Below are 19635 nucleotides of genomic sequence, written 5' to 3'. Positions count from 1 at the left end.
CGCAAAGGTTTAGATTCGGAAGCAAAGTATTCGTTAATGGCTTTAGCAAATACTGAATCATTTGGATTCTTGGAAGGCAGGTTTCGTCCTTGTGATTTATCCACAGCCTCCTTCATACTTTGCTCAATCCGTTTTCCAGTTCCAAATCTTTTCTTTTTTCGAGCTTTGCCAACACACTATTCTTTATCATCAAACTTTTGACTGTTAAGGTCGTTTACAGTTTTTGCTGCTTCATCAGCATTGTTCCAATTTCAGAGAACTAGTTCATAGTTTGGGATTTTTTCAGAAACTTCACATTCAAAGTATATAAGTCTAGAAGATAGACATTATATGTATATATATAACTGTTGGCATAGAATTGCTGCGAAATTCGAAATACTGATTGCTAATTCCCGGTAGTTGGTATGGCAATTATTGTTACAATATGTGGATGAGTAAATGATAGGGTTTCAATGAGTATAATGATTTTTTTTTTTTGGAAGGTCAAAGATCAATGAAGTTGTTGGTAAATTTACTGCTAATGTGGTGGGATATGAAAGGTTCCCCAGTAACAAGAACTTATATGTCAAGGTTATAATAAGGCTAATTTGAAAAGTCGAAGTTGACTGGTTGGAAGTGTGGTAAAGCTGGATACTTTGAAAATGGATTGCAAGATTATTTTCGGTAAAAACAATGCTAAAGGATCTTGCACAGTTTTGAAGTCAAAGTATAGCTTTGAAAGATGTAGAGATCTAAGAATGATGTCACGGGTTCAAAGTTATGACTTAGATTCTGATCCGTCAATATCAGAATATGTAATTGAATTTGTATGAAAACGATTGTGTATCGTTGTGAGCATTGTTAATAATTTTTGAATCAAAGTTGAAGAATGTACAGTGTAACATATTAATTGTGAACTTATATATTTTCCGAGTATTACCTACCCGTTAAAGATTTCACAGGTAATATTTTGTACAAAAGAATTTTCATTACAGTCTTTATGAAAATATATGTATGTATATTTCTTCAGATGTAATACAGATTTAATGAGTTAATATCATATTAAGCTCATTTAATTTTTGACTTGAATTAGAAATGAATAATCTCTAAAACATTAGAGATTACATAATCTTCGCGGAGTATTTCACTAATGAAATTAATACTTCATTATTTATTCTTATTGATATTCCTCGGTGAAGGAAGTTGGTGCTTGTGGAATTTTGTGAACCATACAAGGCACATATGATGTTTTCTGGAAAGTTTCGAGTACATCGAAAATGAAAATGTAAAATCAATTATGTAATTGAATAATACACTTGATTTATTATGAAATGAAATTCATTGAATTGAAACAGAGATTGTATTTAACGATGATTAAGTCGCTAACGAAGAATGTACATCATAGCATATTAGTAATATGAATTAACCGAGTAGTACCTACCAGTTAAGATTCACACGTAATAGCTTGGTACGAAAAGATTTATTTTGATTTCAAAATTCATATATATTAAATATACATAAAATTTCTTCAGGGGAAATGAGTTAATACTTCATCGGTTATTGTTGCTGGTATTTCTTGGTAACTACGGTGCGTATGACATTGATGCTCGTGGAATAGATTATGAAGTTGAGGTTTGCGATGCGGATGTTGTTGGTGGTGGTAATGGTACTGTTGGTGTTGTTGTCGGTGGTACTGTTAATGCCGGTGATGCTGCTGGTGCTTGTAACCTTTGTATCATATCCTCCAAAGCCACTACCCGAGCGCGAAGCTCGTTGACTTCTTCTACTACACCGGGATGATTGGCGGTTCAGACGAGCGGATGAATAAGATCCAGAATTTGAGATAGTATATTATCGTGACGAGATACTCTGGAAATGAGAGAGAAAATGGTGTCTCGAAAAGGTTCGCCGGTAAGCGCTTCAGGTTCTTCGCCAAGAGGGCAATGTGGTGGATGGAAGGGATCGCCTTCTTCTTGTCTCCAATAATTAAGTAGGCTATGAACCCATCCCTAATTCATCTAGAATAGGTTATGGATGATTGGTTGATCCATTCCAGTTACACTCTCTTCAGAATTCAGGTGAATATCCATATCGGAATAGCTGTCGGAGTTTAAGGAATTTGAACTAGATGCGGGATCCATCTTGTATAATTAGGGAGATGATTTTTGATATGAATTAGATTATAGAATTTAGTTTGGCATTCTTCAATACATATTTTACATATGTATATATAATACCAAATTCCATAAATCAAGGAGAAATTTTCTGAAGATGTCAGGAAAAGTTTACAGTAACAGATACGCTAAGATATGAATTTTTGTCTATACACCATTTATGCAATAAATGCAGGGAAACGTGTCTAGACTTAAGAATGAAAAACATGTAATTTTCGACAAGAAATGATAAGCAAAACTTTTGACATGCAGACACAGTCGAAGTCCATACTTACTAATGCATCCTAACAATTATCAGTTAGACACACTTATGCGAGACCTGGTTCACTAGGACCAACGCTCTGATACCAACTGTGATGACCCATCCAAATCCATCTGGACGAACACGTCATTCATTGATTTCATTGCGAGGTATTTGACCTCTATATGATACGTTTTGTAAACATTGCATTCTTTTCAAAAGGTACACAATAAATGAATATCAATTTCTAATGTTTTCAACATTTGATGATTTCTACATATAGACAATCACCATAAATAATAGTTTACCATAATACATCCGTTGACAATGAAGTCAAAATAAGATACACGGTGATGATTTTGTGAATGCAAAGTTTTCTTGAATAAAGCATGTATGACTCCATGCATATAGCTTGTATCACATATAAGAAAACAGCGGAAGACTTCTAGGAAACCTGAGAATAAACATGCTAACAAGTGTCAACACAAAAGTTGGTGAGTTCATAGTTTTAATGTATCGTATAATCTGTATATAAACGTGGATCACAAGATTTCAGTTGTTTCATCTGAAACGTTTATCAAAATATTCTACAAGATTGAGCACCATGGTAACTAAACTTTAACGTCTATATAATAAGTACCCCTGTTTTAACATACATGCAACCAACATGTACAATACACGCAAACCAACGTGTACTAAACTCAAATAGCATACGTCTGTTTTATAGTTCAGGCTAGAGTTTCTATACCTGGAACAGACGGGGATGTCAAGCCCTATGGATCCATATATAACTACTCGCGCCCACCAGTTCTTATAACCGGCAGTTACTAGTTACCAAAGCTAAGGGATTTTCGGTTCAAACTCGGTGTAGAATTTAGTATGTACTTGTATCCATTGCGTTTAAAATAAAGTTCATGTATTCTCAGCCCAAAAATATAGATTGCAAAAGCAATTAAAAAGGGAGCAAATGAAACTCACATTAGCAGCATATAAAGTCGTTCACCAAAATGTGATCGAAACTCGGATTACCAAATAACCGTAGATCTCAACCTAGAGAACATGTGTTGGTCAATAAATGTCTATCAAGCTAGGTCAGGTCATAGTGTATCACAATCCTAATGCTCGAGATCGACATACAAAAGTTATCCAAAGTCGTTTCAAAAAGTCATTTTTGACAATAGTTCAACAAAACGAGATGTGCCTTATATAAGGATTCATTTACTCGGCTGGTAATATTCAAAAATCCAATTTATCAATCTTACAAACAAGTTGTTTAAATATTAATTGTAGATTCAAAAGCAATTCCAATTAACGTCAATCATAATTCAGTTGACCATATCTTTTAATCCGTTCATCGAAACTATTCGATATCTAAATGAAAAGTTATTGATTTTTCGCCAGCTTTCCAAAGACATGCATATCATATACCTTTTATCAGTAATATATGTATTTAATTCGTGATTCATTATAAACTGTTTAACGACGAAATTTAGCATACAAGTATGTATAAATATATATTCGAGCACTAGACATGGATACACTATTAATATATAATAGATAAGATATAAATGCTTACGTATCAATATTATGATTTAATATTTCAGGAAGGTACGTAGACGCAATAAAGATGATAAACACTTGGTTTGACTTGCAAATAATACCCACAAACATTACCCATAACCTCCATAGCTATAACCCATAATTTCCTTAGCTTTAACCCGTTTGAGAACTCGTTTTGAAAATTACACGCTCATGACCTCGTCGTAATATTTTATGTATAATACTAATAATAACACTAATATTACAAATAATAATATTAGGATTAATAATAATAATAATAATAATAATAATAATAATAATAATAATAATAATAATAATAATAATAATAATAATTTAAATAATACGGAGTAAAAAGAATGAGGAAAGAAACAGAATAGATCGAGCTATTTATACATGTTTGCTGAATCTGATGCCCATGCGATCGCATGGGCTTTCAGTGCAAATGCCATGCGATTGCATGGCCTGTCTGGACAGCTCACTTTCATTTGTTTTCTTGTTTGTCGGCATATTATTTAATTATATATATAATATATTTAATTTATATAATTAATTATATATTATATTAAATTCACATGCATAGTTGACTTGTACTTTTTGTTCCGATAAGTCGTACATCGTCATTCGACTTATGTCCCGGTTCCGGTTTTTCGAAAGTCCTTTCGTACACTGAGAAAACTGGCACTTTACCTTTCGTGACTCGTACATTTGTCAAAATATAGACTTAACTATCCATAAATTATATCACTCGAAATATAACTTATACATTCGAGTGTTTTGGTCATTTACTTCTATAAATCATCGTCTCGTTATCTATCAAATTATATTTAATAATATTGTTTTAAATCAAAACGTTTAATAACCAAGTTAATATTCATAAACACGTTTTAAATACACATCGCAAGTTATTCATACAATTACAATTCCAACTTATCATATATGTTCAAATAGATATTTAAACCAATAAGTTTTACGCACGGTATCATACAATTAATACTTTGTTACGCTTTCAAGTTATAGTGTATATATGTATCTTTTTACATATAATTGTTCGCGAATCGTCGAGAACAGTCGATGGGTAATTGAATAGTTCAAAAATTTTGAGATTCAGTTTTACAGACTTTGCTTATCGTGTCAGAAACGTTAATCATACAAAGATTAAGTTTAAATTTGGTCAGAAATTTCCGGGTCATCACACACGTGACCACTTAGCTCTTCTTTTGTCTTAGTATAAATACTAGTTTAAGGGATGTAATAGATAGCTTGTGAAAATGTATGTGTGTGAAAACACTCCTCCCTCTTATTCTCTGTAATATCTTAACTATAGTTTGGTTAACAATCAATAGTCAAATCGTATCAATTTCGAAACTGTTTCTTGTTCATACGTTTCCAGGTTGATTACGAAGAACTTCTCCGATTCTTTCGAATCCAGGAAGTTCATAACAGTGATCTTAAAACCCTAGGAACCAATAGGGTTTGCTGTGGGTTCTTTTTTTTCTTGCCTGCTGAAGACTTTACCCATAGCAAGAAACCTATAGTGATGGATCAGAGGAGAAAGATTGATGTGAAAAAATCAAGAAATTGCAGGGAAAAAATTGTGGCGTTTATCACCCTAAAAACGCAGAGCACTCTGGGGTTTAGGGTTTTTTCTATTTTTGAGTCTCCAACTTTAGAAGAATGGGAAATATTGTTGATGATCGAGCAAGTATCATTTATCAATTATAAACCAATAAACCATACATGAAACTTTGAAATGTCAAGTATAGGATGTTCCAAATGGAACCATTTTCACAACTTTAATAGGAACAACAATATATAACTACTTGGATCAATCATTCCAAATTCCCATTGTTATCGTCCCAACAAACCAACCATATTCTAACCAACAACCATCCTATCGCTTCGACTGCAATCCACTACTTCCATAATATTGCTTTGTTGTTGCTCTCGAGAATTCAGCAAATGTCATACCATCCTGCAAGCGATCACAAAGTGGTGGGACTAATTTACCAATATCTGAACTTGGTTTTCGACAACCATTTTCCTCATCATCACGTATTCTTGAAAGTCCTCCATTAGAACTTGACCTTTCCCCATTATAATCATACAGTGAAAATCTCTTGGTCCACGCAGGCTGCAAGAACACGACAAATGTTTCCCTGCTCAGGCTATCAAAATTTTTAGGTCTGCAGACGGAGTGAAGAGTTGCACGAAGTTTCCCCTTTGATAATACGTCACCTGATTCCCCTACCTGGACGATAAAACTCTCAGATGACGCCTTCACAGTAACAACATTATTCTTATTGGGATCAAATATTTGAAGATATGTATGTTCGCTAGGGGAAGGGCTTTCCTCAGCATCACGTGTTTGGCCCAAACCATACATGAACATCGGAGCTGTCAAAACAGTAAAAACACCATAATCATAATGCCACTGCTGCCACAAATCGGAGTGATTAGTGTTGGTTGTTTTTAACGTGCTGCTTTTGGATCGAGAATTATTTAAAGCCTGCAGAATAAGACTATCTACAATTGAATGATAGTGTATAAGACGCCCTTTAGCTGAGGATGATTCTAGTAAGCTTTGCTCCAATTCATGGCCACCAATGATTTTGTCGCATACCCTTGCCAAACGAAGACCTACCTCAATCATGCAATTTCCTAGCTCTTTGAATATGTTCCCGAGATTTGTGAACTCGCTTGCGCTCTTAATATCAAACCCAGGGCGATTTACTTCACAGAGGCTGGTAGCATTTGGATCTAGGTTGTATTTTAATTGCATTGCAAAAGGGGAAACTGTTCTATCGATTTTCTTCAGTGGTACATCACTCCCTAATCCATGATCCTGCAAATGTGCCACCCATAAGAATCAGAATCTTATAATCTAATTAACTATGAGAAAGTGATCAAGTTAAATAGTCTCGAATTTATCCTCAAAGAGCAACTTTGCAGAGGCGATTTCTCATTGGTCCCTCAAAATCTGATTATTTAGAGCTTAATAAGTCAGGTATTCAGATTAGAATCGAATTAGGTGTTTTAGGCTTGCTAATTTAAACAACTTATCTACTTGTTGATTTTTTTCTTATAAAATAGGATGTGGAACACTTGGCTTAAAATGGACAATCAAAAATCCAGACTTTTTAATAAGCAGTTTGAGATTTGCTCATCTCAAACTAAATACATGGTAACTTGTAGTCGGTTTTTAACAAAAAAAAAAATAAAAATTGTCAAGCATCTTAGGCTAATTTTTTGGTACCAACATAAATAGCAGTCCATAGTATGCTAAGTAATACCCCTATCTTAACTTTCTAACAAAACTAGAACTGAATAAAGGCTCTAAAACATCAAACCCCATGTAACTCTCTCAAAACTTCGAAACACCAGATTGGAGCAAGAAACAACAGATTGGAGCAAAATTTAAGCCGGATTATGTGTTAGTTTCTAGTCAACAATCTGATATGTGTAAAAATTGATTAGGTATATCTGTAGATAATGTTATGAAGAAGCAATTTGAAAGTATATTAAACATTATAGGAATTTTTTTTTTTAAAGGCAACAGTCAGCATCGAATACTCTCATTTGCCACGTACGCACGCACTTTCGGGAAGAAACCCGAATCGCATTGCAGGAACCCAATCCATAAACCATCCCGAGGGCAGGCGGACCGGGCCGGGAGAAAACCCCTGAGGTCAATCTGGAGCTCCATATTTCAGGCAGATTGATTATAGGAATTTTATTTACGTAAGGCTCTTGCCTTAGCTCCTCGGTATGATCCTAAAACACAAACATGCATAAGCAATAGTTTAATGTTCAGTATTCACAACTGACTTTTCAAAAAAATATCACACGTGATAAACTAGTTCAGGCATTTCATCAAACACATAACCAGCATTTCTCCAAAATAACAAATTTTATCATACTTGCGTTTCAATTCAAACATATATTACCTTAAGTATGCGTTTCTGATCTTGGTTGTTAAGAAGAGCAAGCTTTCGAGCCATCGGAAGAAGTGTTTGGCGGAGATGGGAAGCGTTGGGGACGCCGGTAATGGCGAGGAGACCTGGACCGGAGGGACCTAGGTTTTTCATGATTGTAGTCATGACCGATTCTAAATGATCACTGTTTGATAATTGGTGATCTGGAGAAGATAATGCTATGAGATCAGAGTAGTGGAGATGATAAAGTTCTAGGGTTTCACCTTCTTCCACCATGGTTGTGTTTTTTGGCGGGTGAGGTGACGCAACTACTACCGCTTAAAACATACTATATTCACTCCATCTCAGTCGATGCACTAGTCTCCTCAGTTGGATCCTGTTCATTTTAACTATGCACACAATAATTGTATTTTTCACCAATCATCATATACATATTTAAATTTTATAGTTTCTTTTTAGAGAAAAACAGATATTAAATTAAGAAAATCTAATGATCCAGTATCAATTGCGCCTTTACTTTTTTTTTTTTTTTTTTTTTTTCATTTTATTTATTCTTAGTCTTGTCTATAATTTTTTTTTGGACTTCAGTTTAGAATCAGGGAATTTAACCACTCACGCTTTCATCTCTAGTATTTTCATACCCCGCCTCAACTATTGCCCTGGAGGAAACCTGGACCAATCCGAGGGCATGGCCGGTAAAACCCCCTCCCCGCTGCCCCCGCACGAAGCGAAAGGCGACCTGAGTGGATACTTCAGGTCAAGGGATAATATTGAGTGCAATATTGCACCCCAGCGGAGTCGAACTTCTAACCTCTTGCTAAGAGAGACATGCCACTACCAGCTAAAAGAAAAGATGATACATGATCAAACCTACCAAAAAATAAAAAAACATAAAAAAATAAATGAATATTTCTAATGACAACCCGAATTGTCATTAGAAAATTTAGACAATATATATATATATATATATATATATATATATATATATATATATATATATATATATATATATATATATATATATATATATATATATATATATATATATATATATATATATATATATATATATATATATATATATATATATATATATATATAGGGGCAGGATCAATGGGGAAGTAACAAATCGGGGGGAAGCAAAATATTATTTTTTTTTTCATTTTTTTGGAATTTTTTTTTCCGACATCAAGATCACACGAAAATATGAACATTTAGAAGAGACACTTCGTGATGAATGTTATAATTTAGGCGGAAAAACAATCGACAAAAATAACATTCAAGATAATATTGTTCATGAAGAATATGAACGGTTTTTTTTCATGTTTTGTGAAATAAAATTTAGCCCGATTTAGAGTTTAGGGTTTAGGGTTTAGGATTTAGGGTTTAGGGTTTCGGGTTTGGTGTTTTGGGCTTATTCCATAAACCCAAAACACCAAACCCTAATCCCTAAACCCTAAACCGTAAACTCTAAACCGTTCGTGTTAAAAACTCAATCTAAATTCTAAATCGAAACCCTAAATCTAAACCCTAAACCCTAAATTTCCAAACCCTAATATCTAAACCCTATAAACCCTAATATCTAAACCCCAATAGCTAAAACCTCAACATACGCTCGAAAAACACGAGAATTGTTACATATTACTTCTTCGAGCGTTTTCCCGCCAAAATAAAAATATTTATCACAAAGTGTCTCTACTAAATGTTCATATTTTCATCCCATCTATAATGTTCGTGAACAAGGTTTTTCAAAAAACGAAAAAAAAAAAAGTTTTTGCTTCCCCCCGCTTCCCCCCGATTGGTTACTTCCCTCTTGATTATATATATATGTATGTATATATATATATATATATATATATATATATATATATATATATATATATATATATATATATATATATATATATATATACACACACATTAATAAAAGTCAACTTTTGTATGAAAATAACTTTCTCATGTACTATATGTTAAAGAACAAGACATACCTGCAATTACCTTTTATGGTAATGAAGACTTTGGATCAGAGAAAGGTCATCTTATCACTTCCAAGTATAGATATCACAAAGGGACAAACTGTAGCTTCACAAGTCAGCAAGTCAATGGCTATAACAGCAGGCATATTTTTATTTATGTAAAAGTGGTTCCAAAGGCAAGATTGGATCCATACTTCAATTAGGAAAGAGATGTTAGACTTTTCTTGTATAAATCATGTTCATATTCATTGTGTATAACTTAACTTTCAGTTTGAAATAGCTGAATTATAATCAAAAACATAATTCAATCTTTATATTCAATTGAAAACATGGTATCAGAGCTAACGGTGTAGATCCTTGATCATTACACTCGTGTTTTGTCTCAAATTATTTACCATTAAGGGTTGCCATGTCTTCCGACGGTAACCCAATGAATTCAAGCTCGGCAGATAGCACTCAAAACCCACAAAACACTGATTTATCAAACCAGCTTGCTGATTTTTTAAAAATCAGTCTCCAAACACAACCAAAATTAACAGATAGCTTGAAAATCAACATAAGTTTGTCAAGTCAAAACTATGCACTCTGGTCTAGAATGATTAAAGTGGCTATAGGAGGAAAATAAAAAAGCCTTCTAAACCATCTTACATCAAACCCACCAGAAAGTGAAAATCCAAGTTTTGAAAAATGGGAACAAGATGATCTTGTTGTTTTTTCGTGGCTAATCCGGAATATCGAGCCTAACCTCGCAAGCAAGTTGACCGAATTTCCTACGGCCAAGGCTTTGTGGGATGCTCTTGTTACCACATATAGTAGTGGTAAAGACAAGCTTCAAAATTTTGATTTGCATGTCAAAGCAAATGATATCAAGCAAAAAGACCAATCCCTTGAGGATCTTTGGATAACAATGCAGGGAATATGGGGTGAAATCGATAGAAGAGATCCCAACCCCATGAAGTGTTCTGCTAATATTGTTATCTACAATAAAATCAGGGTGGAACAAAAGTTGTTCCAATTCTTAAATGCTTTAAACAAAGAATACGATCAGACCAAGAGGGAGTTGCTCCGGTGAGATCCACTACCATCTGCAGAAAAGGCCTATGCGGCGGTGAGAAACGAAAAAGCTCACCAACGAATCTTAAGTGGTGGAGACTGTGACAACCCGAAAAATTCCGATCAAATTTAAACTTAATCTTTAAATAATTTAATGTTTTCGACACGATAAGCAAAGTCTGTAATGTTGAAATCTCAAAAACTTTGAACTGTGTTCATATATTCAATTGACCTTCGAGTATTCTCGACGATTCACGAACAACCGTTTGTATATAGTTATGTATATATAGATGAATATGTATATATAATAAATGAAAATACATTAATATTATGCGATATAGTTGTTAGAATTAGAGACGTAAAACAATTTATGATATACAATAAAAACTCGTTATGTAATAATTATATATATATATATATATATATATATATATATATATATATATATATATATAGTATTTTAGAATATGTATATAATTATTTAAAAACTTTAAATATAGTATTTAGAATTACTCGTTTTATCCTTCTTAACGAAATTAATAATGAATATTTATATATTATAAATAATATATGTAGGAATTTATAATATTTCATGTTTATATAAATAATTATGTACTAATATTAATTTGATATATTATTATTATTATTATTAATATTAATATCATTATTAACATTCTTATTAATAATTATCAATATACTTAGTATTAATATTAGTATTATTATTATTTTTAATATTATTAATAAATATTAAGAGTATTATTATTATTAGTATATTTATATATACTAATTATTAATATTAATTATATATATATAAAATCTGAAAAGAATAGAATTCATTTTCACGTTCCCATCGATCTTTATTCAAATTTTGTTCTTGTCTGCTATAGTTATCTGTCAACCTCAATTTCTTTACTCAATAATTATGATCAATTATAAGTTCTACCACTCATTCCATTTACTCAGACAAAAACTCCTTCTGTATCTCATTCAGTCAAACAACAAACACCATCACTTTCTTTAATTACTTCCTCTCTGCTACTAAATTAGTTTTGATTTCGGTTCATGATGTTAGCCAAAAACATAATCAACATAAATCATGAACCATTAACATCACCTTGAAACCACCTCTCTTTTCTCATCATCTCTCTCTTTTTCCTTGTTATCTTCTTCGTGAACCCAAGATCAAACCCCTCAATAAATTGCCATTTAAACCATCACCTTTGACTATAATTTCATATATATCAACAACAACAAACGTCAAGAACATCGATCACAATCATCATCTTGTTCGACTAACCATTTATTGTGACTTGTTATTCGATTTCAAGAACTATTCGAAAACTCATCACCATCGTGTCCCTATTTCTTTTCTTCTATCGAACACCACATGACTTTCACCATCGAACCCGTTATTATTTATGGTTACGCTTTCGGCTCATCTCAACACACCACCAATCCCCACCAACGATCACCATCCACATGATCCTCCGTCGACCACCACAATCAACCCACTCTCAACACCTTAAACCACATCTCTATCTCATCTTCAAATCACCACTACCACTATGATCATCTCTGAGAACTACCACCAAGAAACACCCTTAACCACCATCCCCCAAACACCACATGAACACCAAACCGCCACCATCAAATATTTGTTTTATATTTCTGTTTAAACTGAAAACCATCACGACCCAAACCAACACAACACTTGCTGTTCATGACTGTTTCTGGATCGGTTTCCTACTACTCGATTAAATACTTCTGTTTTGATTATCTAGAACAAAACGAAGTCACCACCTTTCTTTCCTTCTTTTTCTTTCATTTCTATTTCAAACGAACAACTATTGCAGCTAAATTGTTGCCTGTTTTCAGCTCGAGGATCCTGTTTCATACTGCAGCCTACAGCTTATATTTTCGAGTTCATTCAAACAACCAAAGTAACCTCCATCTCTTGAACCCTTTCAAATCACAAACCACCAATATATTTCCCCTTTTCACGACATAAAGTTTAATGACCCGTCCTAATCCATCTGGAGGAATACATTACATTTGGTTACATTGTAGTGACCCGAACTTTTCCATGTTTATATATATTAAATGAAATTGATATTTACATGATTAAGTGTTTCCAACATGTTAAGCAATCAAACTTGTTAAGACTTGATTAATTGAAATAGGTTTCATATAGACAATTGACCACCCAAGTTGACCGGTGATTCACGAACGTTAAAACTTGTAAAAACTATATGATGACATATATATGATTATATATATAATTAACATGATATTATGATAAGTAAGTATCTCATTAGGTATTTTAACAATGAGTTATATACATAAAATTGTGTTTATTGAATTAAGAAACTCGAAACGATATATATAACGATTATCGTTATAACAACGTCTTACTAATTACATATGAATCATATTAAGATATTGTTACACTATGTTTAATCATGATAAATGATAAGTAAACATATCATTATGTATATTAGCAATGAACTACATATGTAAAACAAGACTACTAACTTAAGAATTTTGAAACGAGACATATATGTAACGATTATCGTTGTAACAACATTTAACTACTAAGATATATTAATATATCATAATATTATGATAATGTAATAATTTAACATCTCTTTAGATATAATAAACAATGGGTTAACAACATTTAACAAGATCGTTAACCTAAAGGTTTCAAAACAACATTTACATGTAACGACTAACGATGACTTAACGACTCAGTTAAAATGTATATACATGTAGTGTTTTAATATGTATTCATACACTTTTGAAAGACTTCAAGACACTTATCAAAATACTTCTACTTAACAAAAATGCTTACAATTACATCCTCGTTCAGTTTCATCAACAATTCTACTCGTATGCACCCGTATTCGTACTCGTACAATACACGGCTTCTAAATGTATGTACTATTGGTATATACACTCCAATGATCAGCTCTTAGTAGCCCATGTGAGTCAACTAACACATGTGGGAACCATCATTTGGCAACTAGCATGAAATATCTCATAAAATTACAAAAATAATAGTAATCATTCATGATTTATTTACATGAAAACAAAATTACATATCCTTTATATCTAATCCATATACCAATGACCAAAAACACCTACAAACACTTTCATTCTTCAATTTTCTTCATCTAATTGATCTCTCTCAAGTTTCATCTTCAAGTTCGAAGTGTTCTTCATAAATTCTACAAGTTCTAGTTTCATAAAATCAAAAATACTTCCAAGTTTACTAGCTCACTTCCAATCTTGTAAAGTGATCATCCAACCTCAAAAAATCCTTGTTGTTTACAGTAAGATATCATTCTAAATCAAGGTAATACTCATATACAAACTTTGATTCAATTCCTATAACTATAACTATCTTAATTCGAGTGATAATCTTACTTGAACTTATTTTCATGTTATGATTCTACTTCAAGAACTTTCAAGTCATCCAAGATCCTTTGAAGCTAGATCATTTCTTGTCACTTACAGTAGGTTTACCTACTAAACTTGAGGTAGTAATGATATTCATAACATCATTCTATTCATACATATAAAACTATCTTATTCGAAGATTTGAACATGTAATCACTAGAACATAGTTTAGTTAATTCTAAACTTGTTCGCAAGCAAAAGTTAATCCTTCTAACTTGACTTTTAAAATCAACTAAACACATATTCTATATCTATATGATATGCTAACTTAATGATTTAAAACTGGAAAACACGAAAAACACCGTAAAACCAGATATACGCCGTCGTAGTAACACGGCGGGCTGTTTTGGGTTAGTTAATTAAAAACTATGATAAAATTTGATTTAAAAGTTGTTCTTATGGGAAAATGATTTTTCTTATGAACATGAAACTTGATAATGCTAAAAACGAACATATATTTCATAGCATTATTCCTCAAGAAAGACAAGCTTTTAGTTGCAATTGTTCTATTTACAAGTGATATTCGTTTAAATAATAAAAGGTGAAGACAAAAGACAGATTCGACGAATTGAAGACGCAAACGACCAAAAAGCTCAAAAGAACAAAAGACAATCAAAAAGGTTCCAATTATTGATAAGAAACGTCTCAAAATCACAAGAGTACAAGATTCAAAACGCAAAGTACAAGATATTAAAATTGTACGCGAGGACGTTCGAAAATCCGGAACCGGGACCAGAGTCAATTCTTAACGCTCGACGCAACGGACTAAAAATTACAAGTTAACTATATATATAAATATAATATAATATATAATTAATTATATTAATTATATATATATTATATATATATATATTTAAAACCGTCGGCAGCAGGAAACTCCAAGGGTGTAAACTGTAAATACCTCTCCGCGACTCGCGGAGTTTTAAGGGTATTTGGCCGCGAGTCGCGGAGCCCCAAATTTCAAGTCTGGCTATAAATCAACCCGAATTCTGATCAAAATCATCATCATTTTTTCTTCTCATTCATACGAAGTAATATATATTTATATTTATAATTTATATTTTAATTTTAATTATAATTCTAATAATAAGGGTATGTTAGCGAATGTTGTAAGGGTGTAAGTCGAAATTCTGTCCGTGTAACGCTACGCTATTTTTAATCATTGTAAGTTATGTTCAACCTTTTTATATTAATGTCTCGTAGCTAAGTTATTATTATGCTTATTTAAAACGAAGTAATCATGATGTTAGGCTAATTACTAAAATTGGGTAATTGGGCTTTGTACCATAATTGGGGTTTGGACAAAAGAACGACACTTGTGGAAACTAGGCTATGGGCTATTAATGGGCTTTATATTTGTTTAACTAAATGAAAGTTTGTTAATGTTAATATAAAGATTTACAATTGGGCGTCCCTATAAATTACCATATACACTCGATCGGACACGATGGGCGGGGTATTTATATGTACGAATAATCGTTCATTTAACCGGACACGGGAATGGATTAATAGCCACTAGAATAATTAAAACAGGGGTGAAATTACATTCAAGGGTAATTGGTGTAATTGTTAACAAAGTAGTAAAACCTTGGTTTACACGCAGTCGATAACCTGGTGTATTCATTAAACAAAGTATTAAAACCTTGTTACAATTCGAATCCCCAATTAGTTGGAATATTTATCTTCGGGTATAATAATAATTTGACAAGGACACTTGCAATTTATATTTATGACTGATGGACTGTTATGGACAAAAACCAGACGGACATATTGAATAATCCAGGACAAAGGACAATTAACCCATGGGCATAAAACTAAAATCAACACGTCAAACATCATGATTACGGAAGTTTAAATAAGCATAATTCTTTTATTTCATATTTAATTTCCTTTATTTTATATTTAATTGCACTTCTAATTATCGCACTTTTATTTATTGTTATTTTATTTTATCGCACTTTTATTATTCGCAATTTCATTATCGTTATTTACTTTACGCTTTAATTTAAAGTCTTGTATTTATTTAATATTTTACATTAGGTTTTAACTGCGACTAAAGTTTTAAAATCGACAAACCGGTCATTAAACGGTAAAAACCCCCCTTTATAATAATAATATTACTTATATATATATTTGTATTTTTATAAAAGTAAACTAATATAGCGTTGAGCTTTGTTTAAAGATCTCCCTGTGGAACGAACCGGACTTACTAAAAACTACACTACTGTACGATTAGGTACACTGCCTATAAGTGTTGTAGCAAGGTTTAAGTATATCCATTCTATAAATAAATAAATATCTTGTGTAAAATTGTATCGTATTTAATAGTATTTTCTGCTAAAATTTAATAGTATTTTATACCCCACCTCGTTCGACACCAAGTATTTTTGGCGCCGCTGCCGGGGAACAACTCTTAAAAGCCGGAAGCGCAACGCTAATATAAAAAAAAAAAAAAAAAAAATTTTATCTACTTTTATTAAAAGTCGTTTTTGTAAAAATACGTTTTAAATATTCAAAAATATAAAAAGAAAAACAAAAATATTAGTATTTTTAGGATTTTGTTAAATATTTAAGTTTTATAAGTTTCTTTATTTTTATTTTAGTTTATAAAAATATAAGTTTTAATTTTAATATCTTTTAATTATTTAAAAAAACAGAAAACAAAATAAAAAAAAAAAATATAAAGAAAAACGTGTAAAAAGTGAAACCTGTCAGCTCAAATTCTGAACCCCGCGACTTGCGGGGTTTTCCTCTTTATTTGCCGCGACTCGCGGAGACCCTCTGACACACGGACAAAAACCCTAATCACGGGTTATTTTTAATTATTATTATTATTAAAACCTAAATATTATTATTATTATTAATTTTAGTTTTATTTTTACTTTTTACTTTATATTTATGTATTTAGTATTAATTAAGTTTTTATTAAATTGTAAAATTAATAGTTTTATTAAATATTAATATAAAAATAATATTTTTATAAAAATTGTACTTTTTACAACTTTTTGTATATTTTTATATTTTGTACCTTTTTAATCGTTGTAGCGTAATATTTGTATTTTTTAGCTCATATTTAATTTTAAAATTAGTTTTTGCTATAGTTATTTTTACTCCTAGATTTTTAGGCTTTGCCGTAGAATTCCTTAAGTGCTTTTTCTTTAGACTAAGATTTAGGTGCTTTAGAATTTTGCGACGCCTTTTTAAGTTTTAGTTTCTTTTTAAGTTATTTCCATTTGGGACTTAGTTTTTCCTGTAAGCTTTAATATTTTTAGACCTTTTACTATGTATCAATTATCATTCCAATTAGTAATTTCAATTTGCGATTATAATTTTAAGTTAGTTGTAGTAATAAGGTTAAATTAGTTAAGTATTTTTAAGTTTTGATAAGTTCCTTTTATTTTTCCGTCACCTTTTATTTTTCAACCATTTTTTCTTTTTCGACCTTTTGCGACGAACTCTTTGTCTTTCTTATTTCTCGCCATTCTAGTTTTTAGGACATAGAATTTTATTCTACTTCTTATCTAAATTTCTTAAAATTACGAAAATTTATTTTAAGTGGTTAAATTGATAGACATCAAAATTTTCTGGTTCGTAGTAATAGTTGGATTTGTACGTGGACCGGGTTATTGGAGCCAAACAGTCCTCAATTATATTGAGACCAAACGAATCCTGCCCCTCTGCTGCATCTTTTGGCTATTCGAAACGTGGGCAAAATCAGAAAAGTCTATTAATTGGATAACTTATTATAATTTTTCTTTCCTTTTAAAAACTAATAGGATATTCGGTGAATGCACCGAGCAAGACGTTCACCACCTTTAATACGTTCACCACCTTTAACTCGATCAAGACATCGTTTAACAAATATAACCGCCGTTGATTTTTCTTTAGAATCGTCATCCAGTCGACCAAGTACTTCAGTTCAAATTTCCGATAATCCATTTTTTGAACCAAACCTCACAATTGAGAATCCAGAAAATATTCAGGAACGGTTCATAGATCCTGAACCATTAAACTTTCCTCCGGAACCACCAATCATTCAAACAGAGATTGTTGAGGAACGAACTATTAAATCAGAATCATCTAGTGATACCGATTCAACAAATTCAATTATGGAGAATCTGGAACCTTTAAGTATGGAAGACCGAATGAGAGCTAAACGCACTGGCCAAGGTCACGCAATTACTCATCCAGACATTAATGCGCCAGATTATGAAATCAAAGGACAAATTCTACACATGGTAACTAATCAATGCCAATTTAGTGGTGCGCCGAAGGAAGATCCAAATGAACATCTACGTACCTTTAATAGAATCTGCACACTATTTAAAATACGAGAAGTGGAGGATGAACAGATATATCTCATGTTATTTCCCTGGACTTTGAAGGGAGAAGCCAAAGATTGGTTGGAATCGTTACCTGAAGGGGCGATCGATACATGGGACGTTTTAATTGACAAATTTCTTAAACAATTTTTTCCTGCATCTAAAGCCGTAAGACTTCAAGCAGAAATTGTTACGTTCACACAGAAACCAAATGAAACTCTATATGAGGCATGGACAAGATATGGAAAGTTGTTAAGAGGATGTCCGCAACATGGTTTAGACACCTGCCAAATAGTACAAATATTCTACCAAGGATGCGACATCACTACAAGAAAAGACATAGATATAGCAGCTGGTGGTTCTATTATGAAGAAAACCGAAACTGATGCTTACAAAATTATTGATAATACTGCTTCCCACTCACATGAGTGGCACCAAGAAAAAGATATCATTAGATCATCTAAAGCAGCTAGAGCCGATTCTAGCCATGACTTAGATTCCATTTCCGCAAAGATAGATGCTTTCGAGAGACGAATGGAAAAGATGACTAAGGATATTCACTCAATACGAATTAGTTGTGAGCAGTGTGGAGGACCACATTTGACAAAAGATTGTCTAAGTATTGAATTAACAATGGAACAAAGAGAGAATATTTCATACATAAACCAAAGGCCTGGAAATAATTATCAGAATAATTATCAACCGCCAAGACCGATTTACAATCAAAACCAGAATTATAACCGAAATATTCCATACAACAACCAACAAGGTCCTAGCAATCAACAAGTATCCAATAATACTTACAATCAGCAAAGACCGAATTTTCAAAACAAACCACCACAACAAACCGATGATAAAAAGCCGAATTTAGAAGATATGATGACAAAGCTAGTTGAAACTCAAACGCAGTTTTTCACATCTCAAAAACAAACCAATGAA

At 32.2% G+C, this 19635-nt stretch overlaps 1 protein-coding gene across 1 annotated transcript; it reads right to left on the bottom strand.

Moving 5' to 3' along the window:
• Positions 1–5669: 5669 nt before the first annotated feature.
• Positions 5670–8301, bottom strand: LOC139876032 (uncharacterized). Its single transcript, XM_071863332.1, has 2 exons — positions 7899–8301; positions 5670–6796 (listed from the first exon to the last, which is right to left on the bottom strand). Exons 1-2 carry the CDS (start codon positions 8160–8162, stop codon positions 5846–5848), a joined length of 1215 nt encoding a protein of 404 aa, XP_071719433.1. The 5' UTR covers positions 8163–8301; the 3' UTR covers positions 5670–5845.
• Positions 8302–19635: the final 11334 nt, after the last annotated feature.

The sequence above is a fragment of the Rutidosis leptorrhynchoides genome, chromosome 1 (genome assembly GCF_046630445.1).
Source record: "Rutidosis leptorrhynchoides isolate AG116_Rl617_1_P2 chromosome 1, CSIRO_AGI_Rlap_v1, whole genome shotgun sequence".
NCBI lineage: Eukaryota > Viridiplantae > Streptophyta > Magnoliopsida > Asterales > Asteraceae > Rutidosis > Rutidosis leptorrhynchoides.
This window is presented reverse-complemented; position numbering and strand designations above follow the sequence as displayed.